A 14,192-nucleotide genomic window follows, 5' to 3' on the forward strand; every position below is an offset into this window, starting at 1 on the left:
GGAATGCCCCCCCCCATCCTTCTTTCCCTTGTGGTCTGTTTGCCAACATTCCTTTGCTGACACTTTCCCAGTGAGTAGCTAAGGAAGAATAGTTAACCCTGCGGGTTATGACAGTTGCTGGTAGGGTTTACAGCCAGAGGTCAGCCATAACCTAGGAAATCTTGCCTCTCTGGGATCTTGTCATCTCTCAATCCACAGTATGAGGAGGGACAGGAGGCAACGCTGGTGCATTGTTTGGATCTGAGTCCTCCTCGGGAAGACTCAGGGACCCTGAAGAGGGGACATCACATCATCTGCCAACTAAGGGCACCTTTTGAGCCCCACCTCCATTGTAACTCAAAGTTTCTTCAATGTCATCTGTTCCATTAACCTTGGGAATATGTTTGAGCGTGGAGATGGAAAATTTCTCACCTTTAACCAGCTGATAATGCAACTACTTCAGTCCCCTTTATAAATTTTTCTCAATGCCTCAAATACTTAGGGCCATTTTACCCTGTCAAAGGCTTTTGTAGCACGTAAAAATAATAAAACAGTAACTTGTTTATCTCTGCTTTCCTCACAATGTATACTACTTTTTCAATATATGTACTCAGGTTCCTTCTCTTAATAAATCTAGTTAATATAATCCATTAATGTTTTTGAGTCTTCTTGCTATGGCAATTGCCAGAATTTTAGCAATGACCATTTTTAACAATTTTCTAATTTTCTGAAATTACTTCTTTGTCTACATATTTAGTATCTTGCAGCTTTATTTCTTGTGAATGTTCATTTTTCTGCTGCACCCCTAATTGAGGAAGCTGCAAGATCAAATATTTCATCTTGGTTCTCTATTCTCTTCTCTTACCCACATTTCTGCTTATAAGGCATACCCGAAACATGGCTGTAAAATCTTCCCACAGTGTTCCAATGTCATCAGCTGTTCCCACGTTGTGAATAAAGAAATAACAAAAATTGCATTGTTTAAATCTACTTTTCAACTGTATATGCCTTTTGTTGCACACTTTACTAAGGTTGCCCCAAGATTTTGTAAGACCAGACATGTTTGGCCTCCAACACTTTCTGGATGGGAATGGACAGTTCAAGAAGAATGAGGCTTTTTTGCATTTCTCTGTTGGTGAGGCCTCAGCAGCCGCTGGGAGAGGAGGGGTGACAGCGCATAACAGCCCAACATAGTCGACCAATAGAAGTGCAAAGAATTCGCCAGTTCAAAACACCTGCAGTTGCTGCTGCAGATGTAACCCTGAATTACCCTGTCTCTCCAAACAGTCTCTCTTTTCCTTTCTACAGAAAAATCATTTTGCAAACCATAAGTGTTTTATCCAGGGGTGTGTGGTTTAGAGGAGTCTTAGCACAAGCACTCACAAGCAGGTTACAGCAACAGCCTTAAAGCCCATCTTTGCCTCCATCCTCTTTCCTAGGAAAACATGATTGCTTTGGAGAGTGGCTGAGCCATTTCACTTCCCTTGCTTCTCAAAATAGCCCTTATTAAATAAAGCTATCTCCACATATTTAGTATCTTGCAACTTTACATTTCCTTGCAACCAGCAGTTGTTCATAGGAACCTGTGACCAGTCACTTATACGCTGCAATTCAGATTAAGAAAGATCCAAGATTGAATCTTCCCTCCTCTGTTTCTTTTACTTTCTGTTACCAGCACCAATATATATATATATATATATATATATATATATATATATATATATATATATATATATGTTTATATGTTTATATAGAAATATACATTTATATATGTATAAAACAGCCTGAGGGAAGAGGATTCTGACAGAGCTCACGCAACTCTGACGTCATATCTGCCTTGGTCCTTGCAGAGGGAGAAACAGACAAGGACAAAGATATTTATACCTTTAATTATCAGATGGGCAGCCTTGAGTTTCTTTGAAACCTGTGCTTCAAAGTTTTGGGAAAGTTGACTCAGACAGCTCACAGGCAGCAGAGAGAGTTTTAGCAAACTTCACCTGGGCAATAAAAAGAAACTGCCAGCTCCAAAAAGCCCGTAAGCACTAAATTTGAGATAAATCTGAGAACAGACAGAAAATAATACTGCATTTTCAAAATACCAACAGAGCAATTCTTCTTTGGTTAGTTGGCTAGGCTACAAACGGGGATGGGCTCTTGTTCAGAACTGGGCTGTTCACATTTCATAAGAAGGAAATATTTTGGGCCAATGAAGGAGTCTTCAAAGTCGAACCTGAAAACAGGACCTCGTCTTGACTATTCAAAAAGCACAAACTTCCCTGTCTCTCTCACACACACAGCCAAATAATCAAGAGGGCTTTTCTGAAATGTGTAAAAACTCCCTGTAGTGTCATGAGAGAGAGAAAATTCTCTATGCACTTTCTCCATGTCATGCATAATTTTGTAAAATTATATCAGGTCCCCTCTTGCTTTTTATCTAAGCTAAAAAGGCTGCAATCTTTCAACATAGCGAAGTTGCTCAATCCCCTTGATCATCTTGGTTGTCCCTTCCTGAGTCTTTTCTCAACTCTAAAATGTCCTTTTCAGGTGAGCTTATGAGAACTGCACACTAACGTTCTCTGTCCACTGGAAGAAGCACTCAGCCTAACCGGCCCAGTTCTATTTCTGTTCAAATGACCCAGTTTCCGAGCGTTCTTGTAAACTGATATCTGAAGTGCATGTGCTCAAGATGACAACCTCCATAGCCATGCCTTTTTGAAGGCTATGCAGCAAAAAAAATCAAAGCAGGCCTTTTCTTTTTAATACCAAGCCATATTTCTCCACATAATTCCCAATGGCCCTCACTGTGCTTAACGTCCAGCCTGATAAAGAAGTCCTGCTGTACTCAGAGGCTTGTGGAATAAAGGAACTTTGAGGGTTTTCAAGATAAAAGTGACCATGCCTGCTCATGTCACAAATACCCACTTTCAATGTTTGGCTGATTTGGTGGGCTTCTCCCTGAGAAAAGCTTATATATATATGGTTGACAAATGGTGCTGCATTCTTCCTTTGACATAAATGGTGGTGCTTTGCCCCTGCCTGTTCCTGTTCTGCTTACACCATTGTTGGGGACTACTGCAATGCACTTTATGTGGGCCTGCCCTTGTATTTGATTCTGGGATTCTGTCTCTATCATTGACTCCCTGGACTACTCTATCACTGCCGCAGCCACCCCTTTGCAGCCTCTTTCTCAGCTGCTCTCCTCCTAGTCTTAGACCAGCAGAGACCCTGTCAAATGATTCAGAATTCTGAGCAATGGGGTGAGAGAATTGTGCTTGCCTCTGGGACTCCTTGAAGCTCCCTTGGTTGGTGCAGGCAACTCCCTTTCACCACTATCTGTCCATCTGAACTTTGCTCTGGAAGGTCTTCTCTTGACCTGAAAGAAGATGTTGAGCAGAGAGTAAACAAGTTGCACAACTTCAAGAAGCGGGTTCTTTCAAAGATATGTAAAAGGCTCAAGTCAGGCTGGGCAGGTATTTTCTCTTCCCAGCTGGTCAGTAACACATTGCCTGTAGAGCTCCACAGGAGACCCGCAACCTCCCCATGGATCCCCTGGGAGCAGCAGCCCTTTTCCTGGTCATCTGCCTCTCTTGCCTGATGGTCCTCTCAACATGGCAGCAGATGCACCGCAAAAGCCAGATGCCACCTGGACCAACACCCCTCCCCTTCATTGGGAACCTGCTCCAAGTCAACACAAGTGATATGTACCGTTCACTCATAAAGGTAACTTTCTATAGTGTGTCAGTTATCCACTCTCTGATTTGTTATTATCAAATCGTTTTGTATACTGCTGCTTAATGAAGATAACTCATATCCACCCACCCACCCAACCTCTCTCTCTCTCTCTCTCTCTCTCCCCCCCCCACTTGACACAACATCTCCTCATAACTCTCCTTCCACCACATTCTCCAACTTTTGATCTCTCTGAGGTCTATGAGGTGTTGGGGAGAAGCAGTATACCTGGTGGGGGACACAGCATGTTCCTTTTGGGTTGTTAATTCCCTCTCCCCTCCATGGCTCCAAGAAGCTGTCAGCATGCAACAGTGGCCAGACGCCAGGAAACAGCTGAAACTCACCGGCTGAAACAGGTGAAGGAATCCAGTGGGTTGCAAACCCTTAGTTAGTTAGGGAGGTGCCTAGTATGCGATGATCAGCTGCAGAAGACTGAGACCAAATGCAGGTCCAACAGTCAAGAAAGCAGTTTCTGCATGAAGAGAGAAATGGGGGACAGAAGGGGCTCATCAACCTGAGAAGGAAGAAAACCTAGGAGAACTCTTATCCTAAACCACCACTGCTTTGTGATTACACTCATTCATGGGAAAGGAGGAAACCCCGAGGGGAGGGGAAATCTGTACCCGCTGCCTTGTGAGATATCTTTGGGGGATAAAGATTAGACCATATGCAAATCCAGAGTGGAGTCCCTAAGGCGCTTGGATGATGTCTTGCTCACCTCCTTCTGGCAACTCCTGCAGCCAAGCTGGTGCAAGTGTATTGCTTTGTTTCCCCTCGGGCCACATCACTGAGGCTGTGAATAGGATCTTGTCCAGGAACCCCCTACACACTGCCCAGGCTTGCACCCCGGAAAGGTAACTTTGGTGCTGTAGATACAGATTTTCTCTCTTCATTATTCTGTTTCATGGAATTTGGGAATGGAGGGAACTGCCGATAGCTGATAGCCGCAATGGATCTGCTTTGCCTCCACAGTTGGAGGCAGCAATGCCTCTGCATCCCAGTTTCTGGAAACCACATGAGGGCATCTGGCTGGTCACTCTAAGGACAGGATAATGGACTCTAGATGTGCTCCCTTTTAACCTGATCCAGCAGGCTCTCCTTGTGCTCTCTTTTCACAGATCCATGAAAAATATGGTCCTGTCTACACCATCCACTTAGGGCCTCGCCGTGTTGTGGTCTTGTGTGGATACGATGCTGTGAAGGAGGCCCTGGTGGACAAGGCTGAAGAGTTCAGCGGCCGTGGAGTGCATGCCACGTTTGACTGGCTTTTCCAGGGTTACGGTCAGTCTCTTCTTGGGCAGTCCTTGGCCAGAGCACATTATTACTGGCATTTATATGGCACCTTTTAGCAAGCATAGTACTGGAGTGTCTCAATGGTGGTTCTGTGCCATAGATTATTGTTATTTCCATTTTACTGAGGAGGTAAGTGAGCCTGGGAGTCTCTCTCCATATAAAAAAAACACCACACATATCTTAGGATGTTCTCCCAAAACCTGAATTCTGAACTTTAAAACTGCACAAGATTTGAAAATGAAGACATTTTCATCATTATTATTTGTTGGAGGTGGGGGGGAATCTCCATCACTGTGTGTTTTCAGCCACATTCCCACTGAGTGCACATTCTCCTCCTCCTCCTCCTTCCCTTTACTCCTCCTTTGCTTTTTAGGGGTTTGCTTCTGTACCTGGGAACGGGCCAAACCGCTACGCCGATTCTCCATCACGACGCTGAGGAATTTTGGGATGGGAAAGAGATCCGCCGAAGAGCGGATCCTGGAGGAGACCCACTTCCTGCTGGAATCCCTGAGGGCAACAAAAAGTGAGCTCAGTTTTGGTATCTTCAAGAAATGTGGCATAATGGCTTACAGATACTGTAATGGAAACTGTTGGCAGTTAGCTGAGAATTTAATGCTGATAAACAGAATCTTTGGGTTTAATTTAGATGATGTTTCATGAGTTTTTACAATAAGAATTAATTGTTGTTTTTATGTGATACTCTTCTAATTAATATTCTGCAAGCCACCTTGAGGGCTTTAGATGAACAGCGAGGGAGAAATCTGCAGATAAAAGAAAAAACCATTAAAGACTGGATTGATTTGCAAAGGCTTGCCTTGATTTGCTCCAGGGTTGAGTGACTTGGGGGTCTCTCTTTCTAGGTGAACCCTTTGACCCAACTTTTGTCCTGAGCCGCTCAGTGTCCAACATCATCAGCTCCATCACCTTTGGCAACCGCTTTGAATACGAAGATCAGGAGTTTCTCTCCATGCTCCTCACTATGCTGGAAACCTTCCAGTTTACTTCCACCTCTTGGGGACAGGTAAATTGGAGGAGAAGTGGAGGACTTCCATCGTGAGTTTGTGAATAATGCAATTTCTCTTTATCTACTCAAGGCATGGTATGCAGGACAGCCACCACTGGGTGGGGCTCTCTCATTACCCCAAAGTCCAGCAATGGTCAAGACACAGGGTTAGAAGCTGCAGCATCACCAGCTAAGGAGCTAGATCACATTCAGGGGTCTGAGTGAGCCTGACCAGAAAAGCTAATATTACAGTCTTCCATACCAGCAGAAACTACGCAGGTTCTCCACAAGTGGGCAGAACTTGGGAGAAGCTTAAAAATGGTTTTGATATCTGTTGGAGCAGGGGCGTACCCAGGATCAAAATTAGGAGGGCAAGGGGCGTGGCCAAGGCACAGGAGGGGAGGGGCCACAGTGGGAATATGGGCGGGGCTACGTGGCCTGCGCCTTTCAGCTCTTCCAAGGAGGCGGCCCCAGGCTCCCGCTCCCGGCGCGAAGCTCCAAAAGCGCGCGGGGAGCGTAAGCCTGTGGCCGCCACGCTGCGCCCTTCAGCTTTTGGTTCTAGGGGGGCAACTGCCCCCTCCCCCGCCTACGCCCATGTGTTGGAGCAAGCATCTCACTCTGAGCTCTCCATGGTGCTGCAACACCTTATCTGCCTTGCTCTTTGGTCAGGCTCTGCCCGGAGCCAGTTTACACTTTGCTTCAACCAGAGCAAATCTCAGATTGAGGCACTGAAGCTTGAATTCCACACTTTTCCAGTCTCCCTTCTTTTCAAGACTCCTGTTTTTCCCAAACCTTTCATGATAACGATGACCCAAGGGAGGGAGGAACTCCTGCTTCTGCCTGCCCCCAAAATCAATCTAAACTGAATTTGTTCAATATCTTTTCTCTCTCTTCCTCCACTGAACTCTGCATTCCTCCAAACACAGCTGTACGACATGTTCTCGGGCATCATGCAGCACCTGCCTGGCCCACAAGATAAAACCTTCAAGAAGCTGTTGGGTCTGAAGGAGTTTATTACAAAGAAGGCAAAAGCAAACATGGAGACCCTGGACCCCAACAACCCTCGAGATTTCATTGATTGCTTCCTAGTGAAAATGCAGCAGGTAAGATTATGTTCTTCTAAGGACTATGATGAATTTCTGTGGACAGAAACTTTGTAGACTCTGTTTCTGTCTGTCTTTCTTTCTTTAATAAATCTTTATTGAATTAAAATACAAATATATACACATACATATACATACATAAAGATAAAAAGAAAAGGTTAATTCGAAACGAGAGGAAAAAAGAAAAAAACACTGAAAAAAGAAATTTGCATTATTATAAAATCATTCATTAAATTTCTAAATAAAACTTCCAATTCTTCTCATTGTACCTCTATCGTTATTTACATTTAGCGCACAGCCTTCTGTTACCCTTATTTATCTTCGTGTACTCTAGTAAATTAACATTTACACATTGTGTTTTACAAGGATCAATTGAATTCTGCAAGGAGCTTGTTACTTGTACTGTATGTTTTTAAGTAATCTTTTAATAATTTCCACTCTTTGTATACTTTCTGATTGGAAAGCCCTCTTACTTTCCCTGTCATCTTTGCCAGTTGGAGGTATTCAGTCATAAGCGTCTGCCATTCTATTATCGTGGGTACTGTTTCTTTTTTCCAATTTCTTACCACTAATATTCTGGCTGCTGTAGTTCCATACATAAACAATGGCCTTAAAGCTTTTCCGATTTCCGCTGTCATTATTCCTAGGAGGAAGGCTTCTGGCCTTTTTCCGAATGTAAATCTAAATAACTTTTTGAATTCAATGTATAGTGGTACCTCGGGTTAAGAACTTAATTCATTCTGGAGGTCTGTTCTTAACCTGAAACTGTTCTTAACCTGAGGTACCACTTTAGCTAATGGGGCCTCCCGCTGCCACCACGCCACCGGAGCACGATTTCTGTTCTCATCCTGAAACAAAGTTCTTAACCTGAGGTACTATTTCTGGGTTAGCGGAGTCTGTAACCTGAGGCATCTGTAACCCGAGGGAAAGGGAAAGGGACCCCTGACCATTCGGTCTAGTTGCGGACGACTCTGGGGTTGTGGCGCTCATCTCACTTTACTGACCGAGGCAGCCGGCGTACAGCTTCACGGGGTCATATGTCCAGCATGACTAAGCCGCTTCTGGTGAAACCAGAGCAGCGCACAGAAACGCTGTTTACCTTCCTGCCGGAGCGGTACCTATTTATCTACTTGCACTTTGACATGCTTTTGAACTGCTAGGTTGGCAGAAAGTAACCCGAGGTACCACTGTATAATTTATCCCAAAATTCATGGATGACTGTGCAGTTCCACCACATGTGTAAGTATGACCCAGTCTCTTTTTTGCATCTCCAGCAGATTGGTGATCTGCCTTTCTATATTTTAATAAGTTTTGCTGGAGTATGATGCCATCTATAAATCATTTTCATTATGTTCTCTCTAACATTATAGCACGCCATGAATTTCATGGATGGCTTTAAAAGAGGATTAGACACAATGATGAGGAGAGTTCTATTGAAGGCTATTGGCCAGGATGGCTGTACCCTGCGCTCCGCAGTTGGTTGCAACCATGCTTCTCAATACAGTTTGTTGGAAACCACGGGAGGGGAGAAGACTCTTCTGTTCGAACCCTCCTTCCCAGTGGGGCATCTGGTTGGCTGCTGTGAAAACAGGATGCTGGACTAGATGGGCCTGATTCAGCAGGCACCTCTCCTTTGCCTATGTAACCGTTTTGCGCAAAAGGACTGTGTGACACCTCCCTCCCACTCCACCCAACCATCTGTTCCCCACACAATTACTGGGCTCCTTTTCAGCACTCCACGACTGTCCCCTCCCCCTCATTGGATTGAGCATGACATCACTGCAGCTCAGCCAATCAGTAGGGGGGAGAGAGCTTCATAGACAGGAGGCAGTTGGATAGTAGCCTATCCCAAAATATAATCTGTGAATCATCCTCTTTCTCCTTTTTCTTCTTGCTAGGAAAAGGAAAACCCAAACTCAGAGTTCTTCCTAGAAAATTTGGTTTATACGACAGCTAACATCTTCTTTGGTGGCACAGAAACAGTCAGCACCACCTTGCGCTATGGGATTCTGCTTCTTCTGAAATACCCGGAGATTGAAGGTGAATGCTGAAGCAGGTGAAAAGGAGGGTGGAGAAACGTCTTTGTTTTTGCCAGTTATGAACTGGGATTCTTGTTTAGCTCCCCGGAAGGTACAAATGGACATGTGTCCTTGCCTTCCTATGGGAGGGTCCCTCTTTGTTTTCCCAGCTATGAGCTGGGATTCTTCTTTAGCTCCCTGGAAGGTGCAAATAGCACTTTTGGTCTCATCCTGCTGATTTCTCAACAGAGAAAGTCCACGAAGAGATTGAACATGTGATTGGCCTGAATCGCATTCCCAACATGGATGACCGTCCCCTGATGCCCTATACGGATGCTGTGATCCACGAGATCCAGAGATTTGGTGACATGCTCCCCTTGAGTTTAGCAAGACGTGTGACCTGTGATACCAAGTTCCGGGGATACACCATTCCCAAGGTACTGTGGTTTCATTTATTCCTGAGCCTCCTACTCTTCTGCTCCACCCTCCAGTACAATTTACAGACATGTTTTGTGGGCTAGCAAATTCCCCTGAGGCACCTCTGTCTCTGACTGGTCTGCCATCATCATTTTGGGGGTATCCGAGTCAAATCCAGAATAAGACCTGAAGAACCCAGCCAGATGATTTGGTGTTGGTTCCACATCTTCTAGTGCTGCCTTCCCCAAAGGAGTGTTGGTAGTTACAGGGCTTAAAGGGGTTTCATTCTAAACATTTCCCTCTTCCCTTCGCATCAGGAAGAACTCTTTGAGGGTAATAGCTTTGGGGCTGTGGAATGGGCTGCCTCAGAAGGTGGTGGAATCTCTTTCCATTAAGGTTTTTCCAACCGAGGTTGGATGGCCATCTGTAATGGATGCTTTAGTTGAGATTTCTTTGTCACAGGTGGTTGCACTAGATGGCCCACAGGATCCTATCCAGCTCTGCAATTCTATGATTCTTAGATTCTCTCCCTCTCTTGTTCAGGGGACTGAAGTCTTCCCTGTGCTTGGATCTGTGCTGAGAGACCCCAAACATTTTGCAAGACCAGATGTGTTTGACCCCCAACATTTCCTGGATGACAATGGGCAGTTCAAGAAGAATAAGGCTTTTATGCCTTTCTCGGTTGGTGAGTGAGTCCCCTTCCCTTTCCAAACCACTCCCAAGCTCTTTATAACAGCCCCCTGAAAGCCTGTATTCACCTTCCTTCTCTTTCCTAGGGAAACGCTATTGCTTTGGGGAGCACCTCGCTCGGATGGAGCTCTTCCTCATCCTCACCAGCATCCTGCAGAACTTCTGCCTCAAATCTCCCATCCCACCTGAAAAGATAGACATCTCTCCCATGCTGGTTGGCTTTGCCACTGTTCCGCATTTTTATGAAATGTGTGCCATTCCTCTCTGAAGGTGGTCAGGTGTCTTGGAGAAGCAGAATCCCATTGTCACCCACATTGGCCACCTAAAGAAGGTACACACACAATCTAATGTCCACACCACCATAAATTTAGCAATGACAATGTTTAACATTTTCCTATTTTCTGGAATTATTTTCTTTGTCTACATGTTTAGTATATTAGTATCTTGTGAATGTTTATTTTTCTGCTGCACCTCTAATTGTGGAAGCTGTAAGATCAAATATTTTGTCTTGGTTCTCTATTCTCTTCTTTTGCCTGCATTTCTATTTATAAGGCATACCCGAACCACAGCTGTAAAATCACCCTACAAAATTCTAATGTCGTCTGCTATTGCCATGTTGTGAATAAAGAGATTACAGATTTCACTTTGGAGCTGTCTTTTGACTCCACTTTCTTGTAGGACAGTTGACTCTACCTTCCATATTATGTGCCCTGACTGTTTTGTTTTTTAAAAAATAATATTCATTAAAAATTTCCAATCAAACCAAATAATATATTCCAGATTATACCTATAATCCAATAATCAAACAATCCCAATGTTATGCCTAATTATAAATTATTTATTTATTTATTTACTATTTAGCTGGCTTCCCATTCTTTGAGATCAGAGGGAATCCTAATCATCTCATAGTTCTACTGCATTTAAAAATATTACAATAATTCCCTTCATATATTCTGGTGTTAACCATTCATTATCACTGGGAAGTGAACTGGGGTCCTCTATCTGACATGATGTGACGAGGTAGCCCGTACAGCCAGAAAATATTATCAATGAACAGACGGGCTGTTTCTTGGGCTGTCGGCAGTCCTTACAGACCACGAAGTGGGCCATCTTGGTGAAAAGATCCACAACCACCCAGAACACCATCTGATGTTGTGAAGCCGGGAGGTCTGTGATGAAGTCCATGGCTATTGGTTCCCATGGTCCTTCTGGAGTGGGTAGAGGTTGCAGGAGTCCCGCTGGCGCTTCCCATGGCCTCCTGGCCTGCTGGCAGACCTCACAGGCTCTGACGTACTCCCAAACATCCTTCCGCACTTGCGGCCACCAAAAGTGGTGTATCACATGATACAGTGTCTTGTAGCGCCCGAAATGGCCCGCCGTTGGACAGTCATGACATTGGCGCAGCACCCTTGCCCACAGTTCCCTGTCTGGCACATACAGCGCCTCTCTGTGGTATAGTAGACCATTCTTCTCAGAAAACGGATCCACCCCAGGACTACCTTCTCTTAGCACTGCGAGTTTATCCCTGGCGAACGGGTCTGCTGTTGTATGGTGCCGGAATTCAGGGACGGCCACCGCTGAGCCCGTGGTTAACTGCAGCCGGTGGGGTTGCAATATGTGTCACAACACAGGGTCTGGGCTGGTATTCCCATCATGGGCGTAGGCAGGGGGCAGGAGGGGGCAGCTGCCCCCCCCCTAGAAGCAAAAAATTAATGTATTTTACAGACCATACCCAGCACTTTTCCCCTCCAAAAACTGAAGTGGAAAAAGCTTTGCTTTAGCAAGAGCAGCTAAGTCTCCGCTTCCTGGGGGGGGGGGGACACAGCTGTAACAAAAACACATCAAATAAATAAAGCAAAGTCGCTACCAGTAGTTAAGCAGTTAAGACAATGGAGCAGATATCCCCAGGCAATATTCGATACCTGACCACTTCACCCTATTGTTATTCAGTGGAAGTTGTTAATGAGCATTCAGGAATCACATTAAGAGTTCTATTGGCGATTTAATGAGGGTGCAGAGGATTCAATTTGACTAAGGTGGCTCTGCAAGGCTAAAAGGAAGTGAATAAGAAAGGGGGGTGTAGCTTTGACAGTGATGTTTATTTAAGCAGGGGTGTTCCAGTCTGCCCCTCCTCCTGCATCTGTATACTGTAAATCAGGGGTGGCCACCTCCCAAGAGACTCTGATCTACTCACAGAGTTTAAAACTGGGAGTGATCTACCCCCTTGTAGATCTCTCACTTCTCTTGTTCAGGTCAAAGCTGTTGAGTTTTTTTAAGGAAGGGAAGCCCTGTTTTGGGGGGTTTATGTCAAACTTGTTGAGCTTCTTTTAGGAGGGAGGGAGGCCCATTTTTGTTTAGGGCTTCAGGTCATAGTTCAACTTTTTTTAGGGAGGAGGAAAATTTTGGGTGAGCTTTTTTTAGGGGTGCCAGTGACCTACCATTGATCTACCACAAACATCCAGTGATCTACAAATATGAGTTATCACTCTCTATTTCTTCCTTCCTTCCCTCCCTCTTCCATCCTTAATAAAATACTAGGGGGGGGCAGATAAGCCCCACATAGAAAGCACATCAACATGACTCTTTCAAATATGGTATTTACCAGTAATTTGGGGGGGGGGAGAGGCACCTAGGCCTCTAGGAGTTGGCTGCTATGCCTAGGAGTAGGACAATTCAAGAAAGCAGAATGATGCATATGCTATGGTAATATATCAATAGAATCATAGAATTGTAGTCGGAAGGGACCACAAGGGTCATCTAGTCCAACCCCCTGCAATACAGGAGTTTTTTTCTAAGGTGGGGCTTGAACCCACGACATGGTTGAAATATTATGCTGATATGCAGCAACGCCTCGGAGCTGTCGTGACCACAAACCACAAACTTCCCCCTCTCTCACACACACAGCCAAATAATCAAGAGGGCTTTTCTGAAATGTGTTAAAACTCCCTGTAGTGTCATGAGAGAGAAAAACTTCTCTATGCACTTTCTCCATGTCATGCATAATTTTATAAAATTGTATCAGGTCCCATATTACTTTTTATCTAAGCTAAAAAGGCTGCAATCTTTCAACATAGCGAAGTTGCTCCATCCCTTTGATAATCTTGGTTGTCCTTTCCTGAGTCTATTCTCAACTCTAAAATGTCCCTTTTCAGGTGAGCTTATGAGAACTGCACACTAACATTCTCTGTCCACTGGAAGAAGCCCTCAGCCTAACCGGCCCAGTGCTATTTCTGTTCAAATGCCCCAGTTTCCGAGTGTTCTGGTAAACTGATCTCTGAAGTGCATGTGCTCAAGATGACAACCTCCATAGCCATGCCTTTTTGAAGGCTATGCAGCGAAAATCAAGGCAGGCCTTTTGTTTTTAATACCAAATCATATTTCTCCACATAATTCCCAATGGTCCTCACTGTGCTTAACGTCCAGCCTGATAAAGAAGTCCTGCTGTACTCAGAGGCATGCGCAGTATTTTGTGACATTCTGTGTTGGCCCCAATAAAGGGACCTTGAGGGTTTTTAAGATAAATGTGGCCATGCCTACTCATGTCACCACCCACTTTCAATGCTTGGCTTATTTGGTGAGTTTCTCCCTGAGAAAAGCTCATATACTGTGTGTGTGTGTGTGTGGTTGACAAATGGTGCTGCATTCTGTGCAATAAATGGTGATGCTTTCCCCCTGCCTGTTCCTGTTCTGCTTACACCATTGTTGGGGACTACTGCAATGCACTTTATGTGGGCCTGCCCTTGTATTTGATTCTGGGATTCTGTCTCTATCGTTGACTCCCTGGACTACTCTATCACTGCCGCAGCCACCCCTTTGCAGCCTCTTTCTCAGCTGCTCTCCTCCTAGTCTTAGACCAGCAGAGACCCTGTCAAATGATTCAGAATTCTGAGCAATGGGGTGAGAGAATTGTGCTTGCCTCTGGGACTCCTTGAAGCTCCCTTGGTTGGTGCAGGCAACTCC

General features: G+C 44.8%; 1 protein-coding gene across 2 annotated transcripts; it reads left to right on the forward strand.

Moving 5' to 3' along the window:
- Positions 1-3,519: 3,519 nt before the first annotated feature.
- On the forward strand, positions 3,520-10,500 carry LOC118086694 (cytochrome P450 2A3-like). Of its 2 annotated transcripts, XM_060275495.1 has the most exons (9): positions 3,520-3,699; positions 4,827-4,989; positions 5,375-5,524; positions 5,862-6,022; positions 6,931-7,107; positions 9,006-9,147; positions 9,375-9,562; positions 10,086-10,227; positions 10,319-10,500. In XM_060275495.1, the coding sequence occupies exons 1-9, from the start codon at positions 3,520-3,522 to the stop codon at positions 10,498-10,500; spliced, it is 1,485 nt and encodes a 494-aa protein (XP_060131478.1). The 2 variants fall into 2 exon arrangements, with proteins under 2 accessions (XP_060131478.1, XP_060131479.1); XM_060275496.1 differs by lacking the exon at positions 4,827-4,989 and having other exon boundaries at positions 3,520-3,712.
- The last annotated feature ends 3,692 nt before the right edge of the window (positions 10,501-14,192 follow it).

This window comes from Zootoca vivipara, chromosome 6 (assembly GCF_963506605.1).
Source record: "Zootoca vivipara chromosome 6, rZooViv1.1, whole genome shotgun sequence".
NCBI classification, from domain to species: Eukaryota; Metazoa; Chordata; class Lepidosauria; order Squamata; family Lacertidae; genus Zootoca; species Zootoca vivipara.